Genomic DNA, 22,086 nt, shown 5'->3' with positions numbered 1-22,086 from the left:
ATTACTCAATCTCCCCATGTGGGATTAATTAAGTCCAATCTTATCTTATCTGAACTACTCAGTATGCTGCTTTTGAATGGCCCCGAGCTGAAAAAGGAGTTAAATTAAGTCTGACTTGACTTGACTTGTTTTGTAGTATGCAAGAGCAGTCCAGAGACCACATAACATGGTCTTGGTCTTGACTCGATCTCCGATCCTTGTAGTTTTGGTCTTGGGATGCTCTGGTCTTGACCTTGACCAAATCTCAGGTTAGGTGGAAAATGTTTTTGCACTTCATGTAACAAGAGAAACGACACTGTATAACTCTCACTTTAATAAGATTCACATCAAACACTCAGAACATCACATGTATGTCATTCAGAAGGAAACTTTAGGAATGCTTTGAAACAGTGTGTTGGATTTCTAAAAAGGTCTAAAATGTGAATATTAATAATAAATATCAGGCCTGTTTCAGTTTATTCAGATGGACATTTAAAGTATAAATGATGTAATTTGAGTTTTTACCCAAACTCTAAAAGTGCTTCTCAAATCCAAGTTCATACGGGCTGCTTCTCGCTTTGCAGTTTATTTTTTCATGAGAAAATTCATTAAAGCAAAATCAAACAAACAAAACATCAACGTGTGAACAACTGAAGTCGTGAGTGTAAAGGAGGATTACAATCTATATGTTTCTAATGAATCATTGAATGTAAACACATTTCCTCCATCTGTGAGAATCAACCACAAACGTGACGTCAATGTTTTCTATGCGACGCAGATCTAGAGCTGACGGCGCGCTGAAATCTCGCGATGAGCTGAATCTCGTTAGCCCCCCGCGCTCAGGTTGCTGATGGAGGAGGCGGGAGCCATGTTGTAGCTGCGGAGCAGCGACGAGCAGCCAGCCAGAGAGACTCACCGCACAGTCCGCACCGCGCCACACGCACCGCTTCCCGTCAGCAGTGCCCGTCCGGACTCACCATGAGCGGCGGGACGCCCTACCTGGGCAGCAAGATCAGCCTGATCTCCAAGGCCGAGATCCGCTACGAGGGGATCCTGTACACCATCGACACCGAGAACTCCACCGTGGCGCTGGCCAAAGGTAAGAACGCGGCCCGGCGGATGCCCGCGGCCTCCGGGCCGGCCGTGTGGCCGTTCAGGGGAACGACACCTCGTTGATGCTCCTGTTAGCATTAGCCCGCCTGAAACAGCCGGAATGTTTACGGCAGAATAAATTTGACTGGCAGGTCCACATCCGGGGACTTTATGACGTGACGCGGCATACACACCTGCTGCTAGCCGGCTAATCTGCTAACTCTGAAAATAACCTCACATGACGTCACGCGGCGCCTCACCTGGACACCGGATTATGACGACAGTATGAAGCAACACGTCTGTGTGCGGGCCGGTGAGGCTTATTGACAGACGTGTGTTTCCGGGTCACGTGTTGACGTCAGAGCTGCGTGGAGAATGTTCTGGTGTGAAGAGCAGCCCGTCAGTGATTGCGGCGCTGATGGAGGCGGCCATGTTGCTTGTTTGTTATTGTCATGTGAACCTGGGAAGTGGGAACTTACCAGTCAGTTGTGCTCAGTTCCCGGTAACGTCCCGCCTGTCCTCCGCAGTGCGTTCATTTGGTACCGAGGACCGGCCCACCGACCGGCCCATCCCCCCTCGAGATGACACCTTCGAGTACATCATCTTCCGAGGCAGTGACATCAAAGACCTGACGGTGTGCGAGCCGCCCAAACCGACCGGCTCTCTGCCCCAGGACCCCGCCATCGTCCAGGTACCGGGCTCCGCCCACCTCCGCACACGGCTCCTCCCTCGTGCTCTGACCCCACCTTTCCTCTTCTTCTGTGGTTACAGTCGTCCATGAGCTCCAGCTCGGCGCCCGCGGCCTCGGCTCCCACGCCGTTCCAGTCGGCCGGTTCTTACGGACTCTTTAACCGGGCGCCGGTTCCGGCCTACAGCCAGTTCAGCAGCAGTCCGCTGGTGTCGCCGCAGTTCGGACCCGTCGGAGTCGGTAAGAACCGAGAAGAACTCCAGGCGTCTGGAGCCGAAGAGTCTGAGACTATGACCTTCTTCTCCTGATAAACCTGCTGTCTTCATGTCCTCTTCCTCCTCCTTGTCTCCCTCCTCCTCCACCTCTCTCCCTCCTCTTCCTCCTCTCTGGTTGAAATGTTCTTCCCATCCTGAACCTTCTGCTCTGATCCCCGCCGTCTGATTGGTCAGTTCTGATGATGTCACTCTGTAGGTCGCAGCAGCCCGGCTCTGGATCCTCTGAGGAAGAGTCCTACTCTGGACCCGGTCCTCCCATCAGCCCCGGCTGCAGGCGTTGTCGCTCCGGCTCCGGGCCTTGGGCGCAGAAGCCCCGCCCACGGTCGCACGCATGTTGCTGCTTCTGCCGCCGCCGGAGCTCCAAAGATCCAGCACCAGGACGGCATGGACATGAGGAGAGGTGAGACGGAGCTCCTCCCCCTCTGGCTGACTGTAGCCCTGCCCACCCTTTAACACTTCCTGTTTGTGCTTCAGCAGCAGGACTGCCGGCCAATCGCCGCGGCCGGGGCGGCGGGCACCGCGGCCGAGGTCGTTTCAACGTGCGCAGAGACGGACCCATGAAGTTCGAGAAGGACTTCGACTTCGAGAGCGCCAACGCTCAGTTCAACAAGGAGGAGATCGACCGCGAGTTCCAGAGCAAGCTGAAGCTCCAAGGTAGAGCGGAGAACAATCGTGGGGGCGGAGCTTCTCTGACAACTTCCTGTCTCTGACAACATCCTGTCTGCGCCCACAGAGGAGAAGAGTGAGAAGGTGGAGAAGACGCTGAACGGCGAGGACAAAGGAGACTCTGGCGTGGAGACGCAGAACAGCGAAGGACACGGCGAGGAGGAGAGCCACCCGCTAGGACCCAACTGCTACTACGACAAGTCCAAGTCCTTCTTTGACAACATCTCCTGCGACGACTCGCGGTGTGTGTGTGTGTGTGTGTGTGTGTGTGTGTGTGTGTGTGTGTGTGTGTGTGTGTGTGTGTGTGTGTGTGTGTGTGTGTGTGTGTGTGTGTGTGTGTGTGTGTGTGTGTGTGTGTGTGTGTGTGTGTGTGTGTGTGTGTGTGTGTGTGTGTGTGTGTGTGTGTGTGTGTGTGTGTGTGTGTGTGTGTGTGTGTGTGTGTGTGTGTGTGTGTGTGTGTGTGTGTGTAGGAGCTTCATGTTGTGTGTTTTGTCTCACAGGAAAGCAGCTGATAAATCGGGAGCTTCAGCTTTTCCCAGGTCAGTTTTTCTACATTGACTCTGAGGTGATGGAGTCACTGGATCACTGCCATCATGACCTTTACCCCCACCCCACCCCCCCACAGGGAGCGGAGGCAGACCTGGGCCGAGGAGAGGAGGATGAACGCGGAGACATTCGGCATCCCCCTGCGACAGGGTCGGGGACGTGGCGGTTACCGTGGACGCGGCGGTGGGATGGGCTTCCGGGGGGGGCGTGGTCGTTCGGCCAGCCGAGGGTCCTTCGGCCCCCCGCAGGGGGGAGGGGGGGGCTACAGGGGGGGGTACAGAGGAAACCAGGCCGGGAGGGAGTTCGCAGACTTGTCAGCATACAGGGTAAGAACAGGCGCGCACACAAAGGTCAAAGGTCACGTTGCCCTGACCTTTGACCTTTGCACCTTCCTGAGGCTCTAACACTGTTTCTCCTGTGTTTGATTGCAGAAGGACCACAAGGTGTCAGTGTAGGTCCTGGAGGCTCTGGAGGGAAACAGGAAGTGGACGTACCGATGAAGATCTAGTTGTATATTTGTCACCAGCACTGAGGTAGCCTGCTTTAAACAGAAGGTTGCTCCGCGGCGGTTCAGCGAGCCGTGCAGTGGACTGTGGCGTTTCCTCTCTGGGGTTGTGGGCGGAGTCTAACATGTATTTTTCTACTGCTGCTCCGCGCCTCAGTTCAATTCCCGCAACCCCCCCCCCCCCCCTCGTCTGGTTGCGCATTAGCGTTAGCGTACATTACCGTAGTTTGTTCCACTGCACACCCCGGTCCACAGTCTGAGGTTCAATTCCTGCCGGCGGCGTGGACACGCTCGCAGGAAGTCCTCCTCGGCTCTCGAAACGCCCACCGCGTCAACGCATCAGGTTTTAAATGAGTTTCTAGAAATAATTCCACAAACTGCTTCTGGTTGAGTTCTTCAGATCTGAAGAAGCTTTTTGGTGAATTTGAACTTTTCAGAATGTCTCACATGTTTGTATGAAGTCCTTCAGTCACAGGAAATGAGGTCGTCCATGTTTTCATTCTCTATTAAATCTACTAAACATTAAGATTAAAAAACATCCAACATCGTATCACTTTGTCTCCAGTTTACTGGAAAACATCAGGAAAGTTCTTGTGAACCCCCCTCTCACACACACACACACTGACGCAGTCCTCTGTGGCTGCTCCTCTCTGATTGGCTCTCTTTTTGTTGTGGGCGGTCCTCTGGTTGCTGACTTTGCATATCTCACCTAAATTACACCGACCCAAGCGGTCGGTGTAATACCTCTCCTCTCCACCCGGGGGGGGTGGGGGACAGTAGTTCAGGTCCGGGACAATCACCGCACCACCTGCTGGTGCCCAGCAGTACTTCAGGCTGTTGGAGTCGGTGCTGATCAGAGGATCTTTCAGCTCATTTTGGATCAAATCTGCTGCTTTTACTAAAAGTTCAGGGTTTTTTTTAAATGAAAAGAAACTTTCAGTTAGAATCAAACTTTAGTATTTTTCACTCAAACTTAGTGTCTTTACACCTCTTGTGTTTTGCTTCTGTTAAACTCTTGATGTTTCTTTTAAATAAAGCTTTTTGTTCCCGTCATAACCGTTTATTTGGTGTGGAAGTGAACGCGGCACGCTGGGACGGCAAACTGGGATCCCGTCCGGGTGGCCAGGGTCTGCTGGTTCTCCACTGGGCTTTCTGAATCAATTTTAGTCAAATCTCCCTGAGCACTTTTGTCAAATTCAGCCTCAATAAATAAAGATCTGGAGTCTGTTTTTCCTCTGAAGTTTGGATTGAAAACTCAAAATGCTCTTTTAAACATGGATGTAAAGTTTTATTTCTATAGGGATGTTGTATGAGGGTAGGAAGGTGCCCACTTGTGGGGGGGGGGGGGTCAGTAAAGGAAACTGCAGATCTTCTGTCACACCTCCATCAATCTCAAAACATTACTTCTCGTCCATACCGTCTTATGAACACTGCAGAAAAAGGTTGTTGATGCAATAAAAGTGGTGGGCGGAGCCTCTAGTGCACTCCCAGGGTCCTCGGTAACGTTTTGTGTTCACGTGTTTGTCCCTGAATGCAGCGCAGCGCCCTCCTGTGGGCCTCAGCGGACTTTTTTTTTGAAGAGCAAATAATAAAGTTGTTCATTGTTGAGTTCCTGACTCGTTTCTGCTCCTGCACACCGGGCACTGATCCTCCTCCTTACATCTAGTCTGCATTGAAAAGAACTCTGATTAATTTTCATATTCACATTTAAATAGATAAGAAAAGTAACAGCCTCAATAGTGAAAGTAACGCTTCTAAAATATATGATGTGAAGAACATGCCAGTCCAGCAGGAGTTAGGACTGTTAGAGAAAACACATGCAGGCTTAAGTAGAACATGCAAACGCCACAGTTACAATGGATCCTACTGTCAAATACTTCCTAAACTGCTGGAGCCCTGTAAACAGAATGAAAGTTTAAAAAATACTATAAACTCGAGATTAATTTGCTTTGACAGTTTAATTTTCTAGCACATCGCAGACTGGATTTTGCATTTCATTAAAGTCTACTGCAGTGTGTATCGTGGCACTAACCCCACTTCATACCTGCATTCATTTGCTCAGCTTCAACTTGAGATTATTGAAATGCTGTTAGTAGGAACTATTCTTCTCTCAGTACGGAGCTGTTTGTTGTGAGCACTAATATCACTGCATACTCTCCTCGGTTGTGTTGTACGTGCAGTTCGTCTCATCTCCTCTCGGCACCAGTTGTCCTCCATACAGGAGGAGAGCTCCGGGTTGCGTAATCGACGTGACAGTGACACTAACGTTCCTCCAAACGTACAGCCACCTGCTGGTATGTGACGGGCCTGACCAATGAGGGGCGTGGCTTCGAGGCTGCGTGGATGCCTTCTGTGCTGTGATTGGTGCAGATGGGTCGGAACGGCCCCACGTCCTCCTGGTGCCCCTCCCCCCCGGCTGAGCTCCCCCCCGCCCAGTCACTCCGCTTCTTCAGTCCAGAACCGGGCACTGAGGTCGCTCTAGCTCCACTCTCCTCTTCCAGCAGCACCTCCTCCTCCAGCAGCACCTTCTCCGGCTCCATCATGGCCCTGACCGCAGACCCGGCCTTCCAGAGGCTAAACGCCTGGTTCGGAGCCCAGGGCAAGAGCCTCAACATGCGGGAGCTGTTCCAGGGAGACCCGCAGCGCTTCAGCCGCTTCAGGTGAGGAGGGGCAGGGAGGCGAGGGGAGGTGGGCGTGATGTTGGCCGGCCAGGGTCCGGGTCACCGCCTCTCTCAGAGCTCCAAGGTCACCGCCTCGCCTCCCGGGAGGACGGGCGCTGCTGGCCGGTACACAGGCCGCCTCCTTCCGCCGTGGCGGGCCCAGTGAACCGGAGCTGCAGGCCCGCCGTCACCGAGAATTAACTGTGCTAATCTTAGCATGCCTGCTATGTCAGCTTCCATTATCGGACAGCCCGGTTTCCGTGACGCGTTAAACCGGAATAAATTAAATGTAATGAACTTTAAAAAACTGATGAATGACGTGAAATCTGCCCGCGACGTTTCATTCACGTCACGTCCCTCCTGCCCGTGACGGTGAATAGCGGACAGCCTGCTCCCGGTGAACGACCTGTTGGCTGTGTCCGATAATGGATGCATGCTGACAGTGCTGAATTTGGACCGGCTCCGGGAGGATTCGTTTCAGTAAAAAGTCTCAAACAATGTGGTTTTTTTTTTTTAAGTTTAAAAAATCTAAACTTTGTGTCTCCATTTTCATGACGATTTAAATATTTTGCTTCATGTATAATCATGACCTCTCTGTCTCAGTACTACTCTTCAGACAGATGATGGAGAAATCCTCATCGACTACTCCAAGAACCTCATCACCCAGGAGGTCATGGACATGCTGTTTGCCATGGTAAAACACACACACACACACACACACGGTGAGGAGGAAGCAGCGTGACAAACTGCAGGTTTTTCAGTTTTATCTGCTTTTAGCGAAACGACAATCACAGAAACGTGTTCCTGCTTTAGGCTGTTACAACACTTTGATTGTGACACACACCCACACACACACAGTGTGGACATGCAGGAAACAAAGGGCCGGTTTCCTCATAGCAAACGTTGGTTATCGTCGATACTCCAGGTGAACTGAGACTCCATAGAGACGAATCAGGACCAGTCAGGTCACAATGACCTTTGACCCCACAGAGACTCTCCTGAAGAGACATTAGGTGCATCCTAATCACAGTGTCAGTACTACTCCAGTACAGTGTCAGTACTACTGCAGTAGTGTCAGTATTCTATTACTGCAGTAGTGTCAGTACTTTCCCTGGCTGTGTTTCAGGCTCGGTCCAGGGGAGTGGAAGAAGCTCGAGAGAAGATGTTCACTGGAGAAAAGATCAACTTCACTGAGGTTCTTCATCATCATCATTATTATCATCATCATCATCATCATCATCATCATCACTCAGGGGGTGTGTGGGTGTGTGTGTGTGTGTGTGTGTGTGTGTGTGTGTGTGTGTGTGTGTGTGTGTGTGTGTGTGTGTGTGTGTGTGTGTGTGTGTGTGTGTGTGTGTGTGTGTGTGTGTGTGTGTGTGTGTGTGTGTGTGTGTGTGTGTGTAGGGCCGTGCTGTGCTCCACGTTGCTCTGAGGAATCGTTCCAACACTCCGATCCTCGTGGAGGGAAAAGACGTGATGCCGGATGTCAACCAAGCCCTGGACAAGATGAAGGCTTTCTGCCTGGTAAGTGTGTGTGTGTGTGTGTGCTGAGTCACTGTGTGTATTCCTGACATGTATCCTGTGTGTGTGTAGAAAGTGCGCAGTGGTGACTGGAAAGGCTTTAGTGGGAAAAGCATCACGGATGTGGTGAACATCGGCATCGGAGGCTCTGACCTGGTGAGAACACACACAATTGTTCTGGATCCAAAGTCACTCTGACCTCCTTCCGTCACAGTTGTACCGTTTTCTCTCGTGTGTGTGTGTGTGTGTGTGTGTGTGTGTGTGTGTGTGTGTGTGTGTGTGTGTGTGTGTGTGTGTGTGTGTGTGTGTGTGTGTGTGTGTGTGTGTGTGTGTGTGTGTGTGTGTGTGTGTGTGTGTGTGTGTGTGTGTGTGTGTGTGTGTGTGTGTGTGTGTGTGTGTGTCTCTCTCAGGGTCCTCTGATGGTGACGGAGGCTCTGAAGCCATACTCTGCAGGAGGACCGAACGTCTGGTTTGTCTCCAACATCGATGGGACTCATCTGGCTAAAACTCTTCAGCACCTGAACCCTGAAACTACGCTCTTCATCATCGCCTCCAAAGTACACACACAAACTCACACACGCGCACACTCTTCATGGCGTCTGAAGTGAGTGTGCTCTCTGACGCGTCGCCGTGTCTTCCAGACCTTCACCACTCAGGAGACGATCACTAACGCCGAGTCGGCGAGGGACTGGTTCCTGAAGACGGCCTCAGACGTGAGTGAACCTGAACGCAGCACGGCGGTGTGTTCACTGACGTCGTGGACGTTTCAACGTCTTTTTGTTTTCACAGAAATCCACCGTGGCCAAACACTTCGTGGCTCTGTCCACCAACGCAGTGAGTCCTCCTACTCCTATTGGCTCCTCCTCTTCCCCCTGTTAGCACCTCCCCCTGATTCGTTGGCTCCTCCTCCTGCCAGCCCCTCCTCTTCCTCCTGTTAGCCCCTCCCCCTGATTCATTGGCTCCTCCTCCTGTCAGCTCCTCCCCTTGCAGACCTTGAGTCTGAAGCTGTTGAATCTTAGGTCAAAGGTCAGGACAATGTGACCTCTGACCTGTGTGTGTGTGTGTGTGTGTGTGTGTGTGTGTGTGTGTGTGTGTGTGTGTGTGTGTGTGTGTGTGTGTGTGTGTGTGTGTGTGTGTGTGTGTGTGTGTGTGTGTGTGTGTGTGTGTGTGTGTGTGTGTGTGTGTGTGTGTGTGTGTGTGTGTGTGTGTGTGTGTGTGTGTTTTTGCTGAGTCACTGTGTTGAAGCATATAAACAGATTTCCTTCATATGTGCAGTGAAGCCAAACGCGAACCTGAAATACACGTCTGAACAGAATCTTTGGTTTCAGACCGACACACACACACACACACTGTAACCTTGTACCCCCCCATCTCTCCTCTCCTCAGGCTAAAGTGAAGGACTTCGGCATCGACACAGCAAACATGTTCGAGTTCTGGGATGTAAGTGTGTGCGTGTGCGCACGTGTGTGTGTGTGTGTGTGTGTGTGTGTGTGTGTTACCAGGAACAGGAAGTTGAAACCTTTCCAGCTGCACTGGTTCAGAACAGTGAAGGAACTGAGACGTTGTTCTGATTTTATTGATAGTTATCTGTTTGTTCGGTGGAGCAGATTAAAACTAGAAGTTCTCGTCTTCACGATGTTCACAGAGCTGAAGTTACATCAGAGGGAGGAAGATGCTCTATAATCTGGACGTTAGAGGAAGATAAGCTCATGTGAACTTTACTTTGAAGGGTTCTGACTTCCTGCTGGCTGCATCTGAATCTAACATTAAATTAATCTGCATGTGGATGTTTTTTTTCTCCGCCTGTGCTCTGATTGGTGGATGGCTGTGATGTCATCAGTGGGTCGGAGGACGTTACTCACTGTGGTCGGCCATCGGTCTGTCCATCGCTCTGCACATCGGTACGTCACTTCCTGTTTGTTCAAGTCAACTTTACTCAAACAGCAAAAAAACATCTCGAGACACTTTCAGGGAGAAAAAATAGTCAAATCACCTGAAACCAGCGAAGAGTTTCCTCCAGGAAGAGTCCAACCCCCGGACTGAACCCTGAGGATCTCCAAGTTATTCTGAGCTGAAGAGTCACATTAACTGTTGTTAGTCTAATATGCTGAGGCTGTTGGCACTAACCGGGAACAGGAGGACCTCCGGTGGTCAGAGTTGGGATTACATTCTGGAGGAACCCGACGTGTTGTAGACAAACTGCCAGGAATGTTACCGGTGGAAGAATGTTCAACATTTCAGGGTTTAAGATGTCACCGGCCCTTTAACTGGGATCAGTCTCCGATCATCGTCACGGTAACGGTTTAGCTCTTGGCTGTCACACTGACTGACCACCAGAGGGCGCCGCATGTCTACTGCATGACTGCATCCAAGCCAAGCTCCAATCAGTTTATAGTCGGAAACATTTTCAATAGTTTCTGTAGAAAACATGTCGAGCTTGTTGGTTTTTTTTAGAATAAAATTAATTGAAGTACTGAGGAAATCCTCAAATTAATATTGAGACCCTCCAGATGTAAGGAGGAGAAGGAGGAGGCCGTCTGGTCTTCTTCTACTTCCTCTGACGGGTTCTTTTTCTTCTGTGTTTCAGGCTTCGAGAACTTCGAGCAGCTTCTGGCCGGCGCTCACTGGATGGTACCAGACTTTCTGTTCCTCCTCCGTCAGATGAAATCAGGACGAACGGCTTCACGTTCCTCCTGAAGCGTCTGGGTTCAGTTTCTTTCTCTTCAAAACGGAGAGACAGTAGAGCTCAGTCTGGTCTCTGTGTCTGCAGGATAACCATTTCCGCAGTGCTCCTCTGGAGCAGAACGTTCCGGTTCTCCTGGCTCTTCTGGGTGTTTGGTACATCAACTTCTTCCAGGCGGAGACTCACGTCATGCTGCCCTACGACCAGTACATGCACCGCTTCGCCGCCTACTTCCAGCAGGTGGGGGAGGGGAGGGGGGGGACCTTAAAGTTCCTACCTTTTCCTGGTGCCGGTTCTAACCGTTTCCTCTTCAGGGCGACATGGAGTCTAACGGGAAGTACATCACCGCTGACGGCTCCCGTGTCGACTACCAAACCGGCCCCATCGTCTGGGGAGAACCCGGAACCAACGGGCAGCACGCCTTCTACCAGCTCATCCACCAAGGTCCCGCACCGACTCCACCCCACTGCACCAACTCCACCACACCAAGTCCACCCCACCGCAACATCTCCACCACACCAACTCCACCGCACCATCTCCACCACACCGACCCTACCACATTGCACCAACTCCACCGCACCAACTCTTCAGCACTGACCCCGGTTTCATAAACTTCCTCCTCCTCAGGAACTCGAATGATTCCCGCTGATTTTCTGATTCCTGCTCAGTCTCAACATCCAATCAGAGACAATCTCCATCACAAGGTAAGCCCCACCCCTTCCCCGGACCCCGCCCTCTTCAGACCCCCCCCACCCCCCACCCACATTGTAACGGCCCCTCCCCTCCTGCTTTCAGATCCTGGTGGCGAACTTCCTGGCTCAGACTGAAGCTCTGATGAAGGGGAAGACTTCTGAGGAGGCGCAGAAGGAGCTGGAGGCCGCCGGCATGAAGGGCAAGGAGCTGCAAAAGCTGCTGCCGCACAAGGTAATGGAGCGTTCCACTTCTCCACGACCACGCGTCACGCCAATCCGCTGAGTTTGAAATGTTCCGATACCCTGAAGTGACTCTGTCGCCCTCTGAAGGTTTTCCAGGGGAACAAACCAAGCAACTCCATCGTCTTCAAGAAGCTGAGCCCCTTCACTCTGGGAGCTCTGGTTGGTGAGTATCAGGAGGTGCGGAGCATGTGGAGGAGCATCGAGGAGAGGCAGTGGCCTCCTCCTCACTGCTCCTCCCTCTGACGTAATGTTTTCCTGCTTTCAGCCATGTACGAACACAAGATCTTCGTTCAGGGCGTCATGTGGAACATCAACAGCTACGACCAGTGGGGGTGAGTGTTCCCTGAAGGCCCTGGCACCTGATAGCATTATTAGTTCCCTGAAGATGTTGGTTCATTAACTGTTTGTAGCCGCACAACTCTGACATTTGTTCCATGTTCTTAGTTTCCTCATCATGTTCTTTCCTGGCTACGTCGTTAGTTCCCTCACTGTTGTTTGACACCGGGTTGTTTCATTTGCCCGTCATGTTTTTGTGTTGGTGTGGTTAGTTCCCTGAATGGGTTGTTAGTTCTTGTTCCCCGTCTCTGGCATTGTTCCCTGACCGTGGCGTTGTTCCCTACCTCAGGGTGGAGCTGGGAAAGCAGCTGGCGAAGAAGATCGAGCCAGAGCTGAAGGACTCGGCGGAGGTTAGTTCCCACGACTCGTCCACCAACGGTCTAATCAACTTCCTGAAGAAGAACTTTGCCTGAGTGATGTCTCCGCCTCTTCTCGCCTTGCCCCGCACTGATTGGCTGAATTTGTTTTGGGAACCAGCACTTTGTGTTAGTCTGTTCCCTGAAGGGAATCTGTGTTGCTTCGACGAACGTCAAAACGTACTTCTGTGTAAACGTGCGCGTTACTGTAGGTGATGACCACCCCGCCATTCCTTCAAAATAAAAGCTGTTTGTCACCCACGTAGCCACGTCTCTTATTGTGAAGGTTTGTTTCTCATGTAGTAGGGGAAAAAAATTACCAGAAACAATGACACGGTTTTAACACGTCAACATCAAACTCCTGCTGAGTGTCACCGCTGGAGCGCTTTAATGTGAAAGGTCTGTTTGATTTCCTGAAACTAAACATTTGTGGTGTATCATGAGTGACTGGTCCCACAAAACCTGATCCCCCTCTCCCCTCTGACCCCACCGGGAGTTTATTTAAGGGCGCCACCGTCTCCAGTCTCCTTCATCTGCCTTCAAATCAATTCTTAACATTTAGTGGGAATTTAATCAAACATGTAAACAAAACGCAACTTCCTCTCGGAGAGATTCTGACTGTACGGGCGTCAGGCTGTTGATTGGTTGCAGGAACTGTCAATCATGACGATAACATAGCGACAGCATAGCAGTCCTTTGCTCACACTAAAACTAAAAACGATGGTGGAGCGTCTCCAAACATCCAGCCGCAGAGCAAAGCACCCTGAGATTTAAAGTTAAATATTTATAAATCACATGGTTCAATTTTATACTAGTCCTCTTAGCGATTAGCCGTTAGCCCCTAAATCAATGGTGGCTAATGGTGGCTGGTTTCAGGGGTTCTGGTTACCTATGGTAAATAGGTGGTTTATGACAGCCTCCCGTGTTGACAATCAAAACTTCCCATTTTGGGGTGGCGCCCCCTAGCGGGCGATTCTGGTTTAAACAAAGAGCCCAAAGAAAAAAACTCAGCTGCTTTCAAACTCCAGTTTCAGTTTCCACTGAGGTCCAACACCAAGGATCCCTCCTCATAGTCCCTCCTCTCTCCTTTCCTAAACCCCTGGATGATGTCACAGTTAAGGAAAGATGATGACGTTGTTTTGACAATCAAACCGCACTTCCAGTAGGTGGTGTAATAATGATAAAAAAAATAATAAAAAGACGGCGGTGAAGATTAGTGACGTCTGCCGTGATGAAAAAACTCCAAATGTGATAAAAAGTAGTATAAAGGTGGTTCCTCTCACGTTCCTCTGAGGTTCTAACCTCTGATGTAACGTCAAATATCTGAAGGTTTGAATGTAAATCAAAGGAAAAGAGGAACTAAAGGGAAACGGCTGCAGGTGAATAAAGAACCAATCAGAGTGAGAACAGGCTGCACTAAAACTGGACTTTACTGTGTTGGTTCTACAACATCCAGAACATTCCTAGTTGGGATCTGGGTTCTAGATGATTTCAAGTTGTTCTAGGCAGATTATTGCTTTGGTAATTTACATGATCTGTTCCTTTTTCAGTCATCCTGAGTTTCCCTGAACGCTCCGATGAGCGGGTTCCTTTAAATGTTGTCGTGGGGCAGCATCAGCTGGTCTCTTTTGGTAAAGGAAGCATCAGTGGTTCCTAGGCTAAAGGAGGTTCTAAAGGTAGCATCAGTGGTTCCTAGGCTAAAGGAGGTTCTAAAGGTAGCATCAGTGGTTCCTAGGCTAAAGGAGGTTCTAAAGGAAGCATCAGTGGTTCCTAGGCTAAAGGAGGTTCTAAAGGACGCATCAGTGGTTCCTAGGCTAAAGGAGGTTCTAAAGGAAGTGTTATTCCTGTGGACGATGTTTCTGCAGGTTTCTCCTCCACCGTGACTGCTGGTTTGCCTTGAAGTGACTATATTGTATTTGGTGCTATATAAATAAATAAATAAAATTGAATTGAATTGTGTCTCCCTGAGCCGGAGGCGTCCAGCCGGAGGCGTCCTCCTCGTTCTTCTCACCTCGTGAACTCAGCTCCTCGGTTTGGCCTCATGCTGTTTGTTTTCCTCTCTGACAGCCCTGGTTTGTCGGGTTTCAGGGGTCCTGGTTTCAGGGGTTCTGGTTTCTTGGGTTTCAGGGAGAATACTCGGATTACTCCGGTGAACGATGACATCACGGCGCCATGGTTCTTTGGTTTTCTGTCTGGACTTGAGCTGCATGTTTGAGGTGCAGCAGCGTGAAGCTGATGTTAATCTGCAGCCTGTTCTGCAGGATGTCGGGTCACACCCTTCCACCGCAGAGTAACTGAGTACTCCACTACTGCAGCACTGATACCTGTTGGCTCACCTGCTTCAGGTAACAAACAGTTTTCAGTTCCAGTCCAGAACCCTGCGGGAAACACAGCAGGAGGCCGCCAACGCATCACCTGTTCAGGTGTCTGCAGGTGGGCGGAGCCTCTGTCACTCAGACCTGTGCAGGTGGGTGGAGCCTCTCCCATTCAGACCTGTGCAAGTGGGCGGAGCCTCTGCTGCTCAGACCTGTGGAGCGGCTGCAGGAGGCAGTCGGGCGGCGGCAGGATGGAGGTATGGAACTCCTGCTGTGCAGCACTGCTCCTCTTCACACTGTGCTGGAGGCTCCGGCAGGCCTGGAACTGCAGGAGGTGCCAGGGCCTCCGGAACCTCCTCCAGGACCTCCTCTGGGACCTCCCTTGGTTCCTCCTGTGGGCCTGCGTCTGGGCCGGCGCCATGGCGCTCACAGCCGGCACTCAGGACCTGGGGCTGTTGTGGGCGGTTCTGCTGAGCTGCTGGTTTATGCTCAGGAGGGACGAAGAGCTGCTGCCAACCCGGAGGACTATTCTGATCACAGGTCACACACACACACACACACACACACACACACACATTGATCATTTTTTATTAGTTTTTTTCAAAACAATAACAGGACAATAAATCAAATCAATGCATGGAAGAAACATCTAAACCTTTCTGGAACGTCCTGGTCTGAGGGGAGCCGTGTTTAAAGCAGGGGCTCCAGATTCTGGTGCTCAGGAGGTCCAGGTTCTGATGCTCAGGAGGTCCAGGTTCTGGTGCTCAGGAGGTCCAGGTTCTGGTGTTTAGGACTGGTTCCTGCAGGGAGCTATGGTCCTAGTCCAACCAGTTGCTGTTCCCAGGTTCTTCAGACAGTCCGGGGAACAAACCAGAAACCCACCGTGTGCATGAGGACAAACCATCCAGGCTTTTATTTTGAAGGCAGGCACATGTACTGATGTTCCACATGTCAGAGCCACAGGGGATCACAGGTGAGACCGACCAGACACACCTGAGCAGTGACTCAGCCGCAGTCAATCAACATAATTACACCAGCTGACATTTATTGATGAGAAACAAACCAGTTCCCTCCAAGGTTCCAACCTGCTGCACCGTCACATGACACTCCAAGGCCTGGGCCGACTCAGACTCTGAATCCTGCCTGGTCGTTCCACAGCCACAGGCAGGAAACCAGCCTGGAACGTACCGAGACACCAGTACCAGGGGCAGGAACAAGGATTCCAGTACCAGGGGTTGAAATCGAGAGTCCGGCACGACTAGGGGACAAAAGACTGATTGAACATCTGATGGACACAGGAAATGAATGGATCACATTAGCTCTCAAAACTTGGTTAAGGATAAATTCTAAAGGTGGCTGGATGGAAGAGATGAAGATGTTGTCATGACCTTGACTTATACCCAAATAAGTCTGATCTGAGCTTTAAGAAATGGGCTAAAAAGAGCCTCTCTTCATACTGCAACTTCTCTCACAAAGGCACTTTGAGAAACTGAGGAGAGAGTATGTATTAGACAACAGTGACCACTATAGATTCCTCCAGGTCCGACATCACTTAAACAGCTTTATTTCTAACGGACAGAAAGTGTTTGAAAATCAAATACTGAAAGTTCTTTTAAGTGCCTCCAGGGAAGATTCAGGGCTCAAAATAATTTTAAGATTTTATAAGGCACTTCAGGAGGTTAAAACAACAAGCACCATTTACATAAAACCAAAATGGAAAAGGGAAACCAATAGCTGTATGACAGTGGACGATTGGGAAAAGTGCTGTGAAATTCAGTGGCGGATATCATGTTAAAACTGATGGAGGGCATTTAGCTGGAAAAGTTTGAGCAGATTCTTTATCTCTCGTTCTCAAAGTTCTCCTCACAGCAGCTCTTCTAGTGGTTGGAGGAACTGTGGAGCCCAGGAAGCCAACCACTTTCACCTATTTTGAGCCTGCTCAAAAGTAATCACTTTCTGGCACATGATCCACAAAGAAATAGTGGCTATAATTCCCCCCCCAAAAAATAGAATTTAACTGGAAACTTTTTTGTCTTGCTACCATCCACACCCACAAATACAAATGTCAAGTGCTTATTTGGAATACTGACTCTAGCGGCCAGAAAGACGGTAACAAGAAAATGGCTTAAGCCAGACGACCCATCTGTTAGTGAACGGCATGATATCCCCTATGAAATCTTTGTAATGGAGAGAATGACTTTCTCAATCAGGCTACAGGAAGCAAAATTCGACAAAATCTGAAAAGAGTGGAAAAAGTTCATTTCCCCAAAACGACCGTCTTCCGTTTGATTCCATTTTTTTGTTGTTTTTTGTAATATATTCCACTTAGATTGCTCATTTTTGTAATTGTTTTATTTGTAAAGTAAGCATTGTGCAACCACTATATTCCTTTTTTTTCATACAGTGTAAAACACCCCATGTTCTGCATTTGTGTTATTCATTCTACTTTATTTAAAAACGAAAAGGAGGATCACTTCTTATGTCGATTTTAAGATGAAAGTTGTTAAGTGACTCCAAATAAAGAAAATTAAAAAAAGAAAAAAGAAATAGAGAGTCCAGTACCAGGGGCAGGAACAAGGAGTCCAGTACCAGAGGCAATGAGTCTATGAGCTCCAATCAATCAACCAAGAGGAGGTAAACTCTCTGACACAGGATTAGAGAATTAGAGAAAAGCCATTGCCTGAGACGCCAAGTGGTGATTCAAGCTGCCAGGTCAGTGTCTGCCGCCATAGACACCACTTCCTGTGTCCAGCAGGTGGCTCTATAGGCGATGGTCGTTGTTGTCACATGACTGTGATCAAATGTGGATGCAACACGTCGGACCATGTTCAGGCTGTTGACACTGCACTTCCTATGTCCAGCGGGCGGCGCCGTTAGTGAGTGTGGACGTTGTTACACGCCGCTGCGCGCCTCGCCGCGCTTCGCTTCACCACACTGCACCACGCTGCAATGACTGAAGTCTGAGGCCGATCGGACCATGTTCAGGCTATTTACACTCCACTTCCTGTTTCTCGGCGAAACTTAAATGTGGGCCACGCCCTCAGACTTCTCGGGAATATCTGAATAAGTTTTGCTCACCGACGTCTGTTGTAGCAAATTCAGGGCTCGAACCCTCATGACATGAAAGCAGTTCCCTGCTTTCCAGTCGGGTTCTCACCCTCTCGGGGCTCAGACCCTAAAAAGACCTGAATGTTGCCCCCTGCAGGCTGTGACTCTGGCTTTGGCCACGCCCTTGCCGTGACCCTCAGCCAGAGCGGAGTGACGGTGTTCGCCGGCGTGCTGGACGAGGACGGAGACGGCGCCCGGCGGCTTCGGGAGCGGGACGACGGGAATCTGCAGGTCGTGCAGCTCGACGTGACCGACGACCAGCAGGTGGCGGCAGCGCACAGGTACATCAGCGCCCAGGTGGCCGACACAGGTGAGACCACAGGCTCCTCCCACTCAGCTCATCCACAGAGCAACTGCTGACTCAGCTGGGTCCGGGTCCGGTCCTGGTTCTGGTCCCTGCAGGTCTGTGGGGTCTGGTGAATAACGCGGGGGTTCTGCTGTGTCCTGTCGACGCCGAGCTGCAGCCACTGTCCGACTACTGCCGCTGCCTCGACGTCAACTTCCTGTCTGTGGTCAGAATGTGTCACCGCTTCCTGCCGCTGCTGCGGCGCTCCAGAGGACGCATCGTCAACGTGTCCAGCCTGGCAGGTACACACACACACACACACACACACACACACACACACACACACACACACACACACACACACAATGTTGTGCTGCTCCCCAGGTGCCGTGCCGATGCCGATGTTTGCGGCGTACGGAGCGTCGAAAGCGGCCCTGAGTCTGTTCTCGCAGGTTCTGCGGCAGGAGATGGCGCCATGGGGCGTGGAGGTCTGCCTGGTCCAGCCGGCAGCGTTCAGAACCGGTACGACAGTCCGACACCGCAGGGTCCGGTCCGATGCGGTCCGGCTTGTCGTCATCACGCTCTCTCTCTCCTCTCAGCGATCTTCGGCGACTCGGACTCGGCGAGCCGCCACGCCCGCCGCCTGCTGGCCGCCGCTTCCTCCGAAGTCAGAGAGGATTATGGGTCAAAGTACATCCTGTCTCTGCCTCCGGCGTTGAGCCAGATGTCTGGGCTGTCTGCAGTGGATTTGACCCCTGTGGTGGACGACATGGTCCACGCCCTGCTGTCGGCTCGGCCCCTCCCCCTCTACACGCCGGGGCGAATGGCGTGGCTGCTGCCCTTCGTCTACCGCTGCTGCCCCGCCCACCTGTTCAACGCCATTATCAGACGCCTGCCGCCCCTGAGCCACCTACAACCGGCCGCACTCACCCCGTAACACAACCACACAACTCGACACACCGCAGAACAACTGGATTACATTTCGACTGTAATCTCCTGAATGTAATCTGGTCACATTCCGAACTTTTGGTATTCAGATTACAGTTACACTATAAAAACTGAGCCGATCTGTGCAACTCTGATCCCTGCTCCTGGACCCAGGACCTGGACTGGACCTGGTTCGGGTGTTGGACACACCCCCACTGCTCACTTAGTGGAAAGATGAAGGAGGAAGTTTGACGGAGTGAAACCACGACGTTTCGACACGTTTCTGTTTTCTCACAACCGTCAGACTTCAGGAAGCTGCGTATGTTTCTTCACAATAAAAGTTTTCCTCAAAGCCGAGCTGCTGCAGCGTCCAGCCTGCGTCTGTTGTGTCTGTGCTGACTCCACCCACAACGGTCAGAACGATCCACCGCACCGACAGCGGGAACAGGAAGCGTCAGGCTTTATTTATCAACACAAAATTCTTCTCCGTCGATTCAAAACGAGAAATGAAACAAATAAAGTGACGTTACAGTTAAAGATCTAAACTAAAGCTCTTATTCCTGAACGACCTCAGACCTTCTGAAACCTTCAAGTCACTCGACGTCGCCGCCTCCACATCCTGAAACAGTCAGAATTTCTCCTCAACACACAATTAAACTGTTATCAGTACATTTGATGCTGAAGTTCTGAGATGTTCTGAGACGCTCCAGTTTGTGTCTGCAGGAGTTCATTTCTTCAGTGTTCCTCTGCTCGCTGTCTTGTCCTGCACTTCCTCCTGCACCTGTGCCGGCTCACAGGGTTGTGGGAGCTGCAACCACCCTGAGGAACCGGCTAAAGAACCACCTGAGCAACTGGCTGAGGAACCGACTGAACCGTGTTAGAGTCTCTGGGTGAACCCGGAGGAGTCCTGACTCCACAGGGGGTCTTGGGTCTGGTTGTGGTTCTGCTCCTCAGAGGAACTCCTGGATCACAAGCTCCTTGAGCGACAGCGAGGAAACCTCGCCGCGCTCACCATCCCTCAGAACCACCAGCTCCTCCTGCAGCAGAGCCACCGGCCGGCCCAGCTGGTAGCCCAGGTCCACCAGCGCCTCCAGCAGCGCCGCCCTGTAGCTCCTCAGACCGTAGCGCCGGGCGGCGGGCAGCGCCCCCTGCGCCGTGCCGAACGCCCGCACCGGCTCCTCCAGGTCGCGGTGGCAGACGGTGAGGGCGGAGAGGGTGGGGACCGTCATGGTGGCCTTCTGCCACGGCAGCAGCTTCTCCTGGATCTCCAGCACGGCCTGCAGCACCTCGGCGGCTGCGGTGAAGCGCCCCGCCCGCAGCAGGCCGTGCGCCCGCCGCTGCTCCGCCTCTGTGAAGAAGGCGGCAAAGTTTGGCGAGTGTCGGACGCAGCGGACAGAGAACAGCTGGGCCAGGTAGTCCTGCAGCGCCAGGCGGCGCGCTGAGATGGTGTCGGGGGAGAAGTTCCCCGTCAGCAGCTTGGGAGGCAGTAGCACCTCCTCCAGCTCCTCCTCCAGCTCCTCCAGGAGGCGGTGGTGGAGGCGCCAGAAGTCACTGTAACGGCGCTGCACCGAAACCCGGTGGGAGTCGAAGCTTCCGGAGCGCATCACCACCACGGTGTAGACCTGCAGACACAGGGACCATCAGACACAGAGTCCTGCAGACACGAGTAATGGGTTGAATGTAACAAGTTGCTGCAATGTGTTCCTGTAATGTGTTGATGTAGCGTGTTGTCATAACGTATTGCTGTAACGTGTTCCTGTAACGTGTTGCCATAGTGTGTTCCTGTAACATGTTGCTGCAACGTGTTGCTGTGGCGTGTTGCCAAAGTGTGTTGCCATAGCGTGTTGCTGTAGTATGTTGCCGTAGCCAGTTGCTGTAGCGTGTTGCCATAACGTGTTGCCGTGGCGTGTTGCTGTAGTGTGTTGCCATAGGAGGTTGCAGTGGTGTGTTGCTGGTTCCCACCACATGTTTCTTCAGCGTGTCCTGCAGGATTTGGGCGGAGCTAATCTCGAACAGGAGCCTGACGGGTCGATCGTTCTGCTTCACTTCCCTCAAGTTCTGCTGAAGCTCCTTCGTAGTTAAAGTGGAACAACCTGAAAGACAAACTGCTGCTCAGACTGACACAAATTGACACTAAGAAGACTTTTCCACCAGAAAGAACCAGGTTCTAGTTCTGGTTCAGGGCCAGATTTAGCACCAGTTCTTGGTCTTTCCACCTCCAAAACTCCGGCCTGTCAGGGGCTAAACTGCTGCTACGCTGGGCCCACATTGTTGCTGGACCAGAGCGAGATCTGACACGTCATCAGTTGGGGGCGGAGTTAGCCCCAAGCTCATTCACTTATTATTATTATTATTATTATTATTGTTGTTGTTGTTTTATTTTCTCTATGGCCACTCTGAGGCTCCGGACTAAAGCAAGACAGGCGTGAAGAGATAGAAGAGTGATAGAGATACGAGGAGACTCAATGTTTTCTGGCTCTTTGGTCTTCGTCCCAGATGAAACGATGAATACAGTCCGTCTCCTCGTTCCTGTGTGAACGCTGTCAGTGCTGGTGAAATCAGTGACGTACGACATTTTGGAGTGATGCAATAACGTGGCTCTCACTGGCTCCGGTAACGATGGAAAAACAACCGGTTCTCTGGCGGTGTTCATTTAAGAACCTGAAAAGCCCTGAGAGAGAGAGAGAGCGAGAGAAACCTGCAGTCTGGCCTTTAGCTTCCATCAGGGCTCCTGGTGCCGCCGAGGTTCAGTCGATCGAGTGAGTCTGTCTAGCTCTGACTGGAACCTCGTCTGAACCTCGTCTGTACCTCGTCTGGAACTTGTCTGTACCTCGTCTGTATCTCCTCTGGAACTCGTCTGAAGCGACACGTCGGAGAGCAGCTGCTCTCGTTCAGGAGGAAGAGGAAGCAGAGGAGGAGGAAGTGAAACTGAACAACATGCTGGGAAACTGGATTACCGCTGCTAGTTATTTCTTTAAAAACCAGCGGAGTTGCTGCACCGCTTACTGGAGATACCAAGTAACTAGTTACATCAGGTAACAACAGTTACTAGTCATGTCAATGCTGCTGGTTCTTTCACTGATCAGAGTTTACAGACCAGATATCTCATCAATGAACTCTGAGCTTCTTCCTGTCAGTGAACAAGGATGGATGATGGATGGATGGATGGATGATGGATGGGTGGATGGATGATATATATTTCTGTGAG

At 51.3% G+C, this 22,086-nt stretch overlaps 4 protein-coding genes across 7 annotated transcripts; 3 read left to right on the top strand and 1 right to left on the bottom strand.

The window, feature by feature from the left end:
• Window positions 1-788: 788 nt before the first annotated feature.
• On the top strand, window positions 789-5,358 carry lsm14aa (LSM14A mRNA processing body assembly factor a). Of its 3 annotated transcripts, none has more exons than XM_080475176.1 (9): window positions 789-1,078; window positions 1,599-1,762; window positions 1,843-1,999; window positions 2,231-2,434; window positions 2,509-2,688; window positions 2,768-2,942; window positions 3,201-3,239; window positions 3,326-3,572; window positions 3,678-5,358. In XM_080475176.1, exons 1-9 carry the CDS (start codon window positions 958-960, stop codon window positions 3,699-3,701), a joined length of 1,311 nt encoding a protein of 436 aa, XP_080331302.1. In that variant the 5' UTR covers window positions 789-957; the 3' UTR covers window positions 3,702-5,358. The 3 variants fall into 3 exon arrangements, with proteins under 3 accessions (XP_080331302.1, XP_080331303.1, XP_080331304.1); XM_080475177.1 differs by having other exon boundaries at window positions 817-1,078; window positions 2,512-2,688; XM_080475178.1 differs by having other exon boundaries at window positions 817-1,078; window positions 3,326-3,453; window positions 5,104-5,358.
• Window positions 5,359-5,927: 569 nt separating this feature from the next.
• On the top strand, window positions 5,928-12,507 carry gpia (glucose-6-phosphate isomerase a). The gene is made up of 18 exons (XM_080475169.1): window positions 5,928-6,411; window positions 7,015-7,105; window positions 7,538-7,606; window positions 7,816-7,935; window positions 8,005-8,088; window positions 8,343-8,489; window positions 8,574-8,645; window positions 8,722-8,766; window positions 9,319-9,372; window positions 9,773-9,833; window positions 10,520-10,563; window positions 10,703-10,855; window positions 10,930-11,059; window positions 11,243-11,319; window positions 11,411-11,539; window positions 11,638-11,713; window positions 11,816-11,882; window positions 12,176-12,507. The coding sequence occupies exons 1-18, from the start codon at window positions 6,122-6,124 to the stop codon at window positions 12,297-12,299; spliced, it is 1,833 nt and encodes a 610-aa protein (XP_080331295.1). The 5' UTR covers window positions 5,928-6,121; the 3' UTR covers window positions 12,300-12,507.
• A 2,028-nt stretch (window positions 12,508-14,535) lies between these two features.
• hsd17b2 (hydroxysteroid (17-beta) dehydrogenase 2) lies at window positions 14,536-19,420 on the top strand. 2 transcript variants are annotated; one of them, XM_080475182.1, is made up of 5 exons: window positions 14,536-15,097; window positions 17,763-17,975; window positions 18,068-18,253; window positions 18,336-18,473; window positions 18,551-19,420. In XM_080475182.1, exons 1-5 carry the CDS (start codon window positions 14,809-14,811, stop codon window positions 18,886-18,888), a joined length of 1,164 nt encoding a protein of 387 aa, XP_080331308.1. In that variant the 5' UTR covers window positions 14,536-14,808; the 3' UTR covers window positions 18,889-19,420. The 2 variants fall into 2 exon arrangements, with proteins under 2 accessions (XP_080331308.1, XP_080331309.1); XM_080475183.1 differs by having other exon boundaries at window positions 17,763-17,896; window positions 18,130-18,253; window positions 18,551-19,234.
• On the bottom strand, window positions 19,316-22,016 carry snx20 (sorting nexin 20). Its single transcript, XM_080475185.1, has 3 exons — window positions 21,577-22,016; window positions 20,841-20,971; window positions 19,316-20,500 (listed from the first exon to the last, which is right to left on the bottom strand). The coding sequence occupies exons 1-3, from the start codon at window positions 21,599-21,601 to the stop codon at window positions 19,829-19,831; spliced, it is 828 nt and encodes a 275-aa protein (XP_080331311.1). The 5' UTR covers window positions 21,602-22,016; the 3' UTR covers window positions 19,316-19,828.
• Window positions 22,017-22,086: the final 70 nt, after the last annotated feature.

This window comes from Lipophrys pholis (genome assembly GCF_963383615.2).
Source record: "Lipophrys pholis genome assembly, chromosome: 11".
NCBI classification, from domain to species: domain Eukaryota; kingdom Metazoa; phylum Chordata; class Actinopteri; order Blenniiformes; family Blenniidae; genus Lipophrys; species Lipophrys pholis.
This window is presented reverse-complemented; position numbering and strand designations above follow the sequence as displayed.

Coding starts and splice junctions, on each gene's coding strand:
- lsm14aa (XM_080475176.1), top strand. CDS start 958: ATGAGCGGCGGGACGCCCTACCTGGGCAGCAAGATCAGCCTGATCTCC. Junction 2,435..2,508: donor CGGCATGGACATGAGGAGAG/GTGAGACGGAGC, acceptor TTTGTGCTTCAG/CAGCAGGACTGCCGGCCAAT. Junction 3,240..3,325: donor GGAGCTTCAGCTTTTCCCAG/GTCAGTTTTTCT, acceptor ACCCCCCCACAG/GGAGCGGAGGCAGACCTGGG.
- gpia (XM_080475169.1), top strand. CDS start 6,122: ATGGGTCGGAACGGCCCCACGTCCTCCTGGTGCCCCTCCCCCCCGGCT. Junction 6,412..7,014: donor CAGCGCTTCAGCCGCTTCAG/GTGAGGAGGGGC, acceptor TCTCTGTCTCAG/TACTACTCTTCAGACAGATG. Junction 8,767..9,318: donor TGGCTCTGTCCACCAACGCA/GTGAGTCCTCCT, acceptor TCCTCTCCTCAG/GCTAAAGTGAAGGACTTCGG.
- hsd17b2 (XM_080475182.1), top strand. CDS start 14,809: ATGGAGGTATGGAACTCCTGCTGTGCAGCACTGCTCCTCTTCACACTG. Junction 17,976..18,067: donor CGCCCAGGTGGCCGACACAG/GTGAGACCACAG, acceptor TGGTCCCTGCAG/GTCTGTGGGGTCTGGTGAAT. Junction 18,254..18,335: donor CAACGTGTCCAGCCTGGCAG/GTACACACACAC, acceptor GCTGCTCCCCAG/GTGCCGTGCCGATGCCGATG.
- snx20 (XM_080475185.1), bottom strand. CDS start 21,601: ATGGAAGCTAAAGGCCAGACTGCAG. Junction 20,972..21,576: donor AGCTAAAGGCCAGACTGCAG/GTTTCTCTCGCT, acceptor TTTGTCTTTCAG/GTTGTTCCACTTTAACTACG. Junction 20,501..20,840: donor ACACGCTGAAGAAACATGTG/GTGGGAACCAGC, acceptor CTGTGTCTGCAG/GTCTACACCGTGGTGGTGAT.